This window comes from Taurulus bubalis (genome assembly GCF_910589615.1).
Source record: "Taurulus bubalis genome assembly, chromosome: 19".
Taxonomy (NCBI): domain Eukaryota; kingdom Metazoa; phylum Chordata; class Actinopteri; order Perciformes; family Cottidae; genus Taurulus; species Taurulus bubalis.
This window is the reverse complement of record NC_136607.1, coordinates 3264286-3277842: the sequence shown is the minus strand read 5'-3', so window position 1 is coordinate 3277842 and position 13557 is coordinate 3264286. Positions and strand designations below refer to the sequence as shown.

The 13557-nt window shown below is 41.8% G+C and overlaps 2 protein-coding genes across 2 annotated transcripts in view; one reads left to right on the top strand and one right to left on the bottom strand.

Moving 5' to 3' along the window:
- wdr7 (WD repeat domain 7) overlaps window positions 1-5919 on the bottom strand; it is a gene marked incomplete at its 5' end in the record, with an annotated part of 120357 nt that extends 114438 nt beyond the window's left edge. The window contains 8 exons of the mRNA XM_079235295.1: window positions 2839-2941; window positions 3082-3227; window positions 3388-3507; window positions 3684-3760; window positions 4912-5086; window positions 5233-5311; window positions 5556-5662; window positions 5761-5919. Coding sequence (XP_079091421.1) covers window positions 2839-2941; window positions 3082-3227; window positions 3388-3507; window positions 3684-3760; window positions 4912-5086; window positions 5233-5311; window positions 5556-5662; window positions 5761-5919 — 966 coding nt within the window. The remainder of the gene's footprint in view (window positions 1-2838; window positions 2942-3081; window positions 3228-3387; window positions 3508-3683; window positions 3761-4911; window positions 5087-5232; window positions 5312-5555; window positions 5663-5760) is intronic.
- Window positions 5920-13133: 7214 nt separating this feature from the next.
- taf1c (TATA-box binding protein associated factor, RNA polymerase I subunit C) overlaps window positions 13134-13557 on the top strand; it is a gene marked incomplete at its 5' end in the record, with an annotated part of 17902 nt that continues 17478 nt past the window's right edge. Inside the window, 2 exons of the mRNA XM_079234881.1 lie at window positions 13134-13223; window positions 13454-13515. Of these exons, the coding sequence (XP_079091007.1) occupies window positions 13134-13223; window positions 13454-13515 (152 nt within the window). The remainder of the gene's footprint in view (window positions 13224-13453; window positions 13516-13557) is intronic.

The window sequence follows — 13557 nt, the reverse complement described above, 5'->3', positions numbered from 1 at the left end:
AAGGTCCAAAATTAAATCATAGCTACACAGAACACCAAGGGTCAGGCTCACGCACATGGGTTAAGCTTGGCCATTCACCGTCAGATCTCACACTGCTGATGATTAAGCTCTTCTGAGGAAATATTGAAATATTATATAAGTGGTAAAATGTTAAGTTTTTGTAGATATTATTGTTGAATGGTTGGCTGGTATTCAAATCATAGCCAACTCGAGCAAACAAATAACGGCTCACGTGAGCAATTCAGTTAAATGTACCTTCTCAGAGACGGGTCGTCGTCAAGTCTCTTTGGATAATTTGTTAGTGAATGAAAACAGAAAAATACTTCTACTTTTGAAGTTTCCCTGAGAGGAAGGAATACAGAAGCACTTTCCTTTAAAAAAAACAACGAAGTTTAACCCATGGGCCTGACATGAGCCCCGATGATCCAAAATCAAACCAAACACCATCAATACAAACAAAACACATTAGACTGCCAACAGAAAACCAGAGAACTACCTGAAACAGACAGGGGATTGTCCAAGTCCGACATTTATTAGCATCTTTAACACTTGAAAGTTAACATCGTGTTAACTGGATTATTTAAGCCAAGTTTGAACAACAGGGCCCTGATCAGTACAGGAAGTTTAGTTCAGTATTGTTTGCAGTTTTAGTCAATGAACCAAATGATTACAGTCAAAATGGTATAGTTACAGTATACTTTTATTATTGTAATGTAAGATCCAAAAATGCAAGCTGCACCCAAAAGGTTTGAGCAATGCGACAGTTTCTTTTTTGCTAAACCAAGCTAGTTTTGTCATTGTGCGTTTCTGCAAAAACCACGGCTACGTTGCCGATTTTGCATTCGGTCAGAGCGACAATTATTGAAAGTTACGTGGTATAATAACGAGTTTTACAAGCCAGAGAGTCCACCAAGTAAAGGTGGATGGGTCAAACATAGGACTTTTCATCCGCGCGACCTAACACTTGTTACATAAGGTAGATATTGCCTGTTACGTACACAAGAAAGTACATAATGGGCTGTTATTGATTTATGCTAGTTTCGTTCTTACAGGTGTTGCGCTACAGATGTTGCATTATGTTTTAACACAAACCATAATGGTTTGTCTGGTTTAGCAACAAAAATACATTAAAGTTAAAGTGAGACAAACCATTATGGTTTGTCTCACTTTAACTTTAATGTATTTTTTATACGAGGTGATAGGAGGCTGAATGAAACACATTTATCAAATGTATTTTTAGTCCAGAAATGGCAACATTCAACGCATTGAGTGATTGGCACACAAAAAAAAAGCCAGATGTGGAAGCACCTTAATATAAAGTAGATCATGTCAAATATTATCTGCAACTATGGAGTCAGGTACCTCAAACATCTACGTCTATTGATGAATTGGGTTGAAAAAGACTGATGCAATAGTTTGATTAAAAGAATAGACATGTATAGATATACTCTGCGTTTCTCCTAGGTTTACAGCTTGTAGGTGTGGGGGGGGGGCGACACCAACACAAACACTTAAAGAAGTGGTTCTCAAAAATGTTCTGTCACGCCCCACTTTGGAGGAACAAAAATGTTCTTGCCCCACCGCCCCAACAAAGTTGTAACAAAATGGTCCATGCTGAATTTGTATTGCACTAACAACATTTTTGACTCCATCTGGGCTTTTATAAATAATAGAATAAAGAAAATTGCAATCACTTTTAAGTAAACCAGATTGCTCCATCAGACAAAAACAAATAAAATGTAAAATCACTTTGTTAGAACAATGCAAATAAAGTTTTATCTGTGCAAAAAATAACCAATATTTAGTTGCTACTAAATAGCTTATTGTGGAAAACAATAAACTATTTTTTTGCAAAACAAATCAGAATGAGTGCAGATATGTGTGAGCCATCACGTGCATTTAGCCGGCCCTCTCTGGGAGGGCCGGCTAAATGCACGTGATGGCCCCAAGGGCTGGCTAAATGCATTGAAGAAATCAACAACTGGATGTACCAGAATTTTCTTCAATTAAATAAAGATAAAATAGAGGTAATTGTTTTTGGTCGTAAGGACGAACGACTAAAAAGTCAGCGCTCAGCTTCAATCACTGATGTTAAAAACCACAAACCAAGCCAGAAATCTAGGTGTAGTTATGGATTCAGACCTCAACATAAACAGCCATAACAAGACAATAAATTAAAAAAAGCCTACTATCACCTGATGAATATATCGAGGGTTAGAGGACGTATGTCTCAACAGGATTTGGAGAAACTTGTCCATGCATTTATCTTCAGTAGACTTGACTACTGTAACGGTGTGTTCACAGTCCTCTGTAAAAAGTCAATCAGAAAACTGCAGCTGATACAGAACGCTGCAGCCCGAGTCCTCACTAAGACCAGGAAAGTGGATCACATCACTCCTGTTCTAAGGTCTTTGCACTGTCTTCCTGTCCAACAAAGAATTTACTTTAAAATCCTGCTGCTGGTTTATAAAGCACTGGATGCTTAGGGCCTAAATATGTTTGTAAAAGCATATTAATTATTTCAAACTCAGCATGAATTAACGACATGAACATAACAAATTTCCATTACTTTTCCAGGCCTGGAAATAACTACTTTTAAACCCCATGACTTTTCCAGGTTCTCCATGAACCCTGCTGATGTGAAGTCCACAGCATTCTAGACATCATCATTTTTTGAAGTCCAAGGTAAAAAACAATAGCTTTACTAGACATCATAATTCTTTCTGGTGTGCAACAGGAGTGATCCATGCTTTCCAAGTCAAAAATCTGTTTTAAATTATATTTAATTTACAAAAATAACAAAAGATTAGTTCACAGAGTGAATGAAGGAGGACTTACCTGTTTGTCCGAGCGGTCTGCAACGCTGTAGACCAGCGGAGGGATTGAGCCTTCTTTGGTTTTCCCGACATCGCTGCGGTAATGTTCACTAGCAGGCAGGCAGCTGAGGAATACATTTGCATAATAAGTCTACATTTACAGCATTTGTGTAGCGGCCCACTGCTTTCCCCGTGACTTTAACTGAGAACGACTAAGAGTCTGCGCTCTTTTCCTGTGGTGTTCAGACCATAATTCTGAATTTACCTAGCGGGCAGCTTATAGATGTAACTGCATCCGTCTTCGGTCCAGATGATGACTTTGTCTGCGGCGATGAACTCTCCTGCGGTCCAGGCCTGGTCATTGTCACTGGACACCGAGCAGAGCAACGAGTAGTCACCTGCATCGAACACCTGACAAACAGACGCGGGAAAGAAACGCAGACATTTTTATTAGTAGTATTGTAGTAAAGCTTCAGAACGTGTCGGACTTAGGCCAAAATTCCAGGTCCTTGCGGTAATCTAGTCTAGTACTTGGTGCGAAGTATTACTTGGTGGCACTGCAGGTTCTTACCCTCCAGTACTTGGAGCAGACAACCAACAGGCTGCTCTGAGTGAAGGTACAGAAGGAGATACTCTGACAGCCCTGACAGTAGATGGGTTTGGACTCTTCTTCAAACACAGGGTCCATGTCCTGAACGAACAAACAAACAGAACAAACAAACAACATATATCAGCTATTTATTTTGATCATCATTGTCATCTATTATCGTAATAATATTCAAATCTTCCATAATACTCATCCGACTTTCCAGTAGTACACACAGGTCTGTATTTCTTTAATGAACAAAAATTGGTATGGTGGTGTACCTGCATCTTGCTGATCTCGGCTGTGATGATCCAGACCTTCAGAATGCCCGTCACTGACACTGCCACCACTGTGTCCTCTACATGGAGACAAGAGTAGCGCCAAGTCAAAAGGTAGGGCCTCACGGTGCATCATTACACAACTTTGCCATGATAGCATATTGACGTGTTGGCATAGTGTGATCATTTAGCATATTAGGTACTACATGGAGCAATTTACATGTATTGATCACTGTGTATTGCCAATGTGTGAACGGATCATAACAAAAGTTGAGACCTTCCCAAGCTTTCTGGGTGGCCTAAAAAACAGCCTGTGGGGAAGGTTTTGCTGCGATGTTTACGCGCTTCAGCTTCCCTACAGCGCAAACGGTGTGTAGCTAACTTGTTTTCTTGAGTGGATAATGTCAGCTAATTCGTTTGGACTCTATGGGCTGATCTGGCTGGCACATTGGCTAGCTTGTGGTTTGCGAATTACTTTATTAGTCAACACTACGACGCAGCCAACATCAGATTGATGTGATCTAGTTAAGTTACAGATAGCTGGCTAACCTTAGCTTGCTTGCTCTAGCAGAATACTATCTGCGAGGATAGGTTAGTTGACCAACTTGCTAATCTAGCCAACTGTAATTTAGCCATGCTGCATAGATATAGATATATAAACAATGAACAAAAAGGTTCGGACATTATTGTTTGGTCAATTATTTCTCCGTTTTAACAATGCTTCTTGGCATTACATTTTATACCGTTGGAAAGCCTCTTAATTTCCCTTTTAAACGGTGCCCCATTTGTAAGGAACATGCATTTCTGGGATGAGCAGCACAGCTGAGTATGTGGGTTGCACCCAGAGAAGATTTGCCAAATCTTCTCTGCCAATGCCGAACAGCTTATTCTGCTGTTGCTATTGACTCTTGTTTGGTGGATTGGATGATTGAAGTCTATCTATCTACAAGGAAGAAGCAAAACCTATTGGCAATTTTACAATTTATTGATTGAACAGTCTGGAGCTTCAGTAGCGTGTGGAAGAACCACAAACAGCCACAGCAGCCTGGCACCTCCTCCTCATGCTGGTCACACACTGCTGTGGGATGACATTCCACTCAACCCAATTGAACACTTGTGGGATCAGTTTGGACGTGCTGTTCGTGCTAGCATGACTAACACAACCACGTTGGCTGACTTGCGAGAAATCCTGCTTGATGAGTGGAATGTCATCTCCACCTGTGTCTCTCACCTTGTGTTCGGTGGGATCGGATGATGCTCATGGAGCTGATCCAGTCCGGAGAGATCTTGGACACCAGAGAGTAGAGCACCTCGAGGCTGGTGGCGTCCACCACAAGGATTTCTGGGTAGTGGCCGTTGCAAAGCAGACGTCCCTCCCTCTCAGTGCCAATTGTGAACTGATAGAACTGGAGCACCGCAGAGGAGCAAGGCGAAACATGGAGGAGACAGAAGAGAGAAAAAGAAAAAAAAAAAAGGTGAGGAGAGACTCAATGACCACAATCAGATCAAAATACCGGCTTTTGTTTTGAGAATTCAGGGCGCGTGAGAGCACCTGTATGCCGATGTGAGCACAGGCCAGCTTGGTGAACTCAATACAGCGTCCGTCGTTAACATCCCATAAACACATCTCTCTGGAAAAATGAAAGTCAGACAAAAAGGAGTTAATGTCCTGCAGCTAAACGTATGCACTGGTCGAAGTCTAGAAGATATTTATCTATATAGATATATGATATGAGAGAGAGACAGCGCATGTGTGAATAGTGAAAACTACCCACGCCTAAGGGGTTATCCCAGTAATGTATCAGGAACTATGTGTGAAAGAGGCTCATGAAACTCCTGATCCGTGTATGCGAGCAACAAAAAAAGTGCACTCACCCACTCTCTGATGCACTGACAATGTACTGTTTGTCGCTACACGCGCTGGCTTTAGACAGACAAGTGATGGCAGCTGTATGGCCAAACAACATGGCCCTGGGACAAATCTGAGCAGAAAACAAGGTTTTATTTATATTTAAAAAAAAAAGAAGAAATAAGACAATAAAAAGTAGGTTAAATATGTAAGTAGGTGACGGAGAGAAACCTTCAGCTCAGGTGTCATGTCCCAAAGGCAGATCTGTCCGTCGTGGCAGCCGGTGATGATGGTGTTGAAGTCGTCCATCACCAGCAAACTGCTGATACAGTGGGTGGGTGCCGTACGGCCCCAGAGTACTATGGGTAGAACCAAGTTGTTCCCCGACATGATGCTGATGTGTCTGGAAGGATGGCGGGACGGTTTAAAACCGGGAGATGAAATGAGACCGCGGGAGAGAGACACAATTGAAAATGATGAGGCACTGATCTGAGGACTGGCAGTAAAGATGCTATTGTAAAAAAAACTAATGTATATATTATTAACACAAAAACCTCCCCCGGACCTAGAAATGAGGTTTACAGTTTAAAATACAGTGATTTCACATGAATGCATCATTGTCAAACGTAAATCCTGCACATTGCATATACTGTATGTAGACATGTACCGTGTAAACATGCACCCACCCATATAGAGTATATAAATATTGCATACATATATTCTCACACACAAATATGTACACACATTCAATATATTGTTCACACTATTTGCAGTATACAACACTTTAATATAGACATTGTTAAAGTACGTTACATGTTCGCATGCTAGTATGCTAACGAGTAGCATGCTGGCCCCTTGTCATGTGGACAAACGGGACAGGAACGAGCCCACGCGAACCACGCTCCCATTCACACAGTCACTAGGACGGCTCAGAGGGGCACATGAACACGGTCACTCCGGTCATGCCATAGCTGTATACCGTCAATGAGTCACGAGTCACTGTTCCGTCACGAAGACACGCGCAATCAGAGCAGGGACCGTTTGACAGACAGCAGCTGCACGCAGTAATACATGCCACAAAGGCTAAACCTCAACAGCCTGTGTCACTGTCTGCGCCCTGCATTAGAATCATTAACCTTGGCGTTACTCCCAGGTGTGCGGCTGTGCAGTCGTGTCTAACTGGGATGGATTTAGTTCAGTCAGACGCAGAACAGTCACTGACACCTTTGAGGAACCCGACAGCAGAGGATTCAGCAGATAGTTTTAAAAAATAAGAATTTAACTGCCCCTGGTTGTCAGACATGAAGTGTGCAATGATATATGTGATGCTGAGGCTAAACTGTGCTTGCAATGTCGCTTACTTCCGGGTTAGCGAAGCGGCTAACGGAACCAAAACACAACATTTTAAAACTGGATATACGTACTACAACAAGTCCTACTGGGACATGTCCTTATAAAGGAACGCTTGTCGACGACTGTTTCCCCCCGTGGCAAATAAAAACGGAAAGTAGCGTCCTTTTCGTCTAGTTTTCCGCCGTTTGTCTCACCGACTGAACGATCTGTTCGGTCAGCTTATCACCTGACAACTGAGAGCCGCATCCGGTCTCGTGCTTTCCAAATAAAATCCTGCAGTGTTTGTTTTTTGAGCACGAGCGTATACATTCTTCACTGTGTGTACAAGTGTAGACGGCTGATCTAGCTATTGTACGGACAATCAATAACAATTGAGCACGTGAATAAACAAAATAATAAATACAAAATATATTTAGCAAAGGTAATGAAAAAAACACAAACACGCTTAGGACATAATCATCCTATTTCAATCCCTCATTTCTGCAGATATTTTTGTATTTACCCGTGATTTGACTGCTAGACTTGTGAGGACGAAATTATTGACCGTGGAAACAAGAAAAGAAAGAAGAACAAAAAGAACAAATGTAATGATAATTATTATCATAATTATAGTAACCGTAATTGATATGATTTAATAATTAATCACAATCTAATTAATACATTAATTAGCTCTCCAAAGCTTTGGTTTTATTTTGAACGTTTACACAATCTTGCTCGATACCTTTCATGGCTTCAAAATAAAAGTACATTTTGAAAGTCGATTTGAATAATATACTTATGTATTTTGTGTGTATCCTTGTTTTGTGTTACCTTGCATGTCAAATCATCCTACATGTCATATTGTCATTTACCAAAACAGACGTTTCTCTCTCGTCTCCTTTTTTTTTAATCAGACAGACCGGAAGTCTTATTGTTGTTGTTCCCTGCTGCCGCCATGCCGAGGTTTACTGTCGTTTGCTAGTCGCGTGTGTGCACGTGTTCGGTGACACATTACGAATTTGGGCTCGTTCACCACCGCTCTGGGGACTTTTTCGGACTCCTGCGTCTGCATCGACGAGCGCCGCGTGTCGTCTCCGGTGCTAAGCGCGTGTCATGATGACCGGAAGAGGGAAAACCTCTTTATTGCGCTAGCTAACGTAGGAGCTAGCGTTAGCTGAGCCGGGAGAATTAGCATGTTCAGACTTGTTCCCAGACACGGAGAGAGAAGGAACAACGAGACGTACGTCGTTTGAAAACCGGACGGTTGTTTTCACGTATGACAAATGCAATGGATTACCAGTTCCCACAGCAGCTTTACCCCTCGTTTTACAACGCCGGACCGCCGGACTTCGTCCTGAAACACTGCGCTGGGAACTGGGGCTGCTATGACCGAGTCATACCTCAGGTGGGTCAGCTGTCAGCGCGCCACTCGGGGAGAAAAGCCAGGCTTCTGTGTAAATGTGTCCTATATACACTGCATGCAGTCCATTGTGTAATGCACTCGCAAACTAGAAACATCTGGCTGGTTATTATTTTTAAATTATTTATTGAAAGGCAGTTTTAAGATGATTATTTGTGTTGTCATGCCATTTTTAGGAGAGACAGCGAGTGCGATTACTGACAGTGGCAAGCGTTTGACAGGTCTGTGGCAGGCGTCAGTCAGATGCCAGGACAGCGGCAAGCGAGCGTCACTCATGCAGCACCCCGGCATGTTAGTTTAAATGTATTTTGCCGTCTCTTATTGACACTTGATTAAATTGTACATATGCTGTAGCTCATGGGGATGGGTGGTCGTTCACCCCAAGGTAGCCGGTTCGATCCCTGGTCTCCCCATAGTTCGCATGTCGAAGTGTCCTTGAGCAAGACACTGAACCAAGACACTGACACTGGACGCCTCACAGGGCAGCCCGCTGCTCTTAAGGATGGGTTAAATACAGAGAAGAATTTCCCCAGGGGGATTAATAAAGGATAATTTGTTCTTCCTTTTTCTTTTCAATTGTTGAATAAATTATACAAAAAGAAGCTGCTACATTTACATGAGTCATTAGAGGAGGAACAGAAAGGTTTGAAGCTGATCAACAGGAAATGTTGCTAATTATTATACAAATTCATATTTTAGACTACTTACAGACATGATCTACTTTTTCAGATGTTACACCGTGGTGACCTTTCTCTCTTTTGATGGTAGTCTGCTAGCAGGACTGGATCCTCATTGTTAGGGCTGGGCGATATGGCCAAAAATTCATATCACGGTATTTTGTAAGATTCTGGCGGTTTCACGGTATATCACGGTATTTTCCAAATAAACACATTAATTTATTGACACCGAAAAGGACCGCCATCGTTATTCACCACTCGCTCGCAACTGGCCAGCAGCTGTTTTGATTGGTACATAAGGAGCTACATATCCTTGTATATATAATATGTTTATAAATATGTATTTCATATATATGCAGTTATATATTTATATAGATATACATATAATTGCAAAGAATTGGGTCAAAAGTAATAAGACACCGCTGCTCGTTAGATCCTCGAAACCGAATTATAACTCATGTTTAATCGATACGGAGACATTGGAGCCAGCGGATCATTTCAAAAAGTCCAGCCGAGATCAGGCTGCTCTCGGCGGGCAGCAGAGCGCTAATGGCCCGGTGCTGCGGGGCTCAGCGGTCCCGCGAGTAGGACCTCAAACCGTCGGCGTATCTTTTTAAGTCGGCTGATTCCTGACAAACCGACCACATATTTGATGCTTAAACAATTAACTTCTCGCCTGAAAACATCCTAAAATTACATTTTGTGACGAGTTTTCCTCATCCGCCATTGTTCCCCTTTTGCTGGTCCGAAATGCATTCTGGAAAATTGGCTGGCTCAAGTCTGCTCTGATGCATCCCCGGTAAAATGGGCAGATCAAGTCACATCCGGGCATTTTCACCGTGCTCGGCGAGAAGCGGACTTTTGAATTGGAACAGTACTTGGGCCGCGACTGATGACGTTTCACGAGTCCACGAGAACACAAGTACAGAGAAGAACGTATATTGAGAAACGGCCTTCCTGTGTGGGCAGTGTCATTTACCCATCATGCATTTTGGCGATGTCATTTCTTGCACACCATAAGTCAAGTGAGTTAACATGAGACGTAAGTAGCTCAGTCCGCTGCTCCTTCAGCTTCAAGCTGTGAACATTAAATGTTGTTGCCTGCCAAACAGCAGCGACCGGTATGATGGTATGCGAAAAATTCATACCGTACGGAAAACTGAAACCGGTACCGCACAGCCCTACTCATTGTTATTCTCTGGATTCTCATTGTGTGGTTGCACTTGTGGTTTTCAGGGCAGCTCGGGTCCCCTCTCCGGCTGGACGTTTGCATCCAGACACCAGGCCCGAGGGGAGACGTGGCGTCACACAGAGCCGGTACCAGTTCCCCTTATGTCGCCTAAAAACTGTAAGTCTCTAACACACTTTTTTTAGGGTCCGAGTGACCGACGTAGGACCCTATTTATATTGTTCGGGGTATTATTATTCCCTATGATTTTAATTTTTTTTACATTTTGCGCATTTTTTGGGTATTTGCCATACTCGAAAACTCACCAAATTTGGCACATTTGCCAGGCATTATGGAAATAGCCATCTGAATGCCACCAGAATGTCCGATTGACTTGAACATATTCACACCTATCCACCTACACCTGCGCTACAAAAAGTTTTCAATACTCATAACGTAAAAACAATTTGGACTAATGACTCCAAATTTGCCACATATGTGCACATTGCATCTTGTAACTTGAAGAGTGAAAATTATATTTTCACTCTTAGCCAAAGCGCCGCCAACTGGCGAAAGGAAACCAGCGTTACGTGACAAACGGCATTGGATTTACATGACATTTACACAACGTAGTCTAAGCTTCACGTAGAGAAACATGATGCACGTTGTCGAGCGTGTCGTCTAGCGCCACACACCGGATGCAGGAGCTGGTGAAGTATTTGCAAAGCCTAATATCCAACGTCACACTCCACGGGGGGAAAAAAAACGTTCAACTGGTGGGCGAGTCGGCGTCCCGACGGTGCTCCCGACGGTGCTCCCGACGGGCGCAAATGAGCAAGGACCCGTTCAACGCGGCTCGCAGCTTTAATTTTCATTTTTTTATGTAACCTCACGCCGCAGGCAGTCGTCCCCTGCTCCAGTTCAGATCTTGTGCGCTAAAGAAGGTCTGGGAGTATACTTAATGTCTGATGTGTGTTGAACTCAGTCATTTTAAGTAACGATGGAAAAACTGGATCACCAATAAACTGGAGGCTCCAATAAAACCGTCAGGTAGCACGACATTCTGCTGCAATTTTGTATGTTCATAACGTAATCTGTGTATTTGTCAATATTTTATCCAGGTTTTCTTTGGCCTTCGAAGCCCCCTAATCCGCTGGACTTCACAGAACATGTGAGCACAACAGTTCAACACATAACAAACCCATGTATGAGACATTAGATGTGCACTACATACCTTTTATTAAACCTTAGATGCCTTCTGTTTGCCAGGGTGGCGGCGACTCCGGTTGCAAAAAGAAGTCGGATTGTATAGAAGTCTCTGAGAAAATGACTCTACTTCTCTCTTGATTTATTACCTCAGTAAACATTGTAAATTGAATGTATGGTCTCAATCTCTAGTTTAAAATATTCTTCAATACAGGATGATTATTTAGTAAATTATGGTGCAGTGAAACCAACTAGAATATTCAGGAGATGGACTACAAAACAGATCATCTTAGATACTTTGTCCGTGTTCTTACAGTGTTGTGTCATGCAGGCGACATGAACAACCCGGTTCAAAGTATTACTTTATTAATGAGGTTGGAATGGCATTATCTCCATTCCTTTCGTAAAGGAAGGTCCAGTGTTTCCTATGCTAAAGGAGCTAAGTAAGGAAGCATTAAAGCTTCTTTCCTTTGCATTTAGAGAATTCGATCAGCACTTATCATGGCAGCCACTTAGGTACTTCCGGGTCATTTCACTCAGTTAGGAATCCTCCTAACCCAAAAGGACTGTTCGACCGCAGCCTAAGACTAGTCATAGCACTTGTGTGAAAACTACTGGCACATCTCTGACTAGTGGCAATAGTCTGACCCCTACTTGTGGCGCAATAGTCTGACCCCTACTTGTGGCACAATAGTCTGACCCCCTACTGGTGGCAAGTCTCTGGCTAGTGGTGGCAGGCACTGGCAGCTCGTGGCACCTACCAACACTTAACTACATATAAGGAGAGGACAAGTGGAGATATTATTCAACTTGTATTTCAAAACGTTTTGATAAACCGTTTTAAATTATATTAAAAAGGATGATTTATTTTCAGTATTTTAGCAGATTGTTGTAAATAACTATAAAAGTAATTATGTTTCAAAAGCAGCAATATAATACATAAATAAAATGAGTGATAATCAAAAAAGTACAATGCGGTTGCTCAAAGGATGTATACAGAGAACGAGGCTCGGTTGACTCAACTAAAATCATAAATATGATTTACGGCAGCTGACCTGTTATAACAACAATGGGTGTTCCCAGGAAATGTGGCACCCAGTTTGCATAGCAGCTTTTTTTATTTGTATTCTTTATTCAACAATTGCACATGTACAATTTCATAAAGTGACAATAAGAGACGGCAAAATACATTTAAACTAACATGCCAAGGGTGCCAAACGAGTGACGTTCGCTTGCCGCTGTCCTGGCACCTGACCTGGAAAAGTCATGGAATTTTAAAATGGTTATTTTCCAGGCTTGGAAAAGTCCTTAAAAAAAATGAAATCCCAAAAGCTTTGGAAAAGTCATGGAAATGTGTTATATTCATATGTTCATGTCGTTCATTTACGCTCAGTTTAAAATAATTAATATGCTTTTAAAAGAAAGACGCTCAAAATATAAACAGGCATACATACAGGCATCTATATAAATGTTTATTCTTTTAATCAAACTATTGTCTCATTCATTTGTGTCATTTAAGGTATACTGTATGCTTTCGAATTCTCATTGTTAGTTTAAATACTACATTTTCTGACTTTTTCATGTATACACCGAGATTTCACAAAATGTTTGGTCATGGAAATGTGGTTTAAAGTCAAGGAAAATTCATGGAAAACCATTGGTCAAAATGTGTATGAACCCTGCAGAGAGATCTGATCCATATTTGACAGAATAGGATATTTTTCATTGTTCTTTGGCCTTTCAGTTCTTCTTCTTTTTTAAGTTTTCTTTTTTGAGGTTTATAAACACGATTTGTATTTAGATGCAGAACTTCTTCTTGGACCACTGCAGGGACGCCTTCGGGTGCATGGCTGAAATTCTGGGCGAGAACTTCGAACAAGCACAGAAGGAAGTGAGACTCGCAAGAATTTACTTACTATGACCGTTTATTCTTTTTATTTATTCATGCATTTGTTTGTTTAAAGACTTGTCATTGGTAGATTGTTAACATATATTTAAGTGTGAATATAGATATAGTAAAATAAAACCACTGAAGAAAAGGTTCTGTAGTGTAAACCTGCTCTGAGCAGGAGGCCGTGGTTGTCATCAGAATGTGCGTGTAATGTTTTTTCTACCCTGCAGGGAGTCGGCAGAGAGTTGGTGTACGATGTGAGGAGCGCACTCGACATGAAGAAGTTTAAAATGTGAGCGGACCCGGCTGAATCAGCGAACGTCTCCAGTCGTCC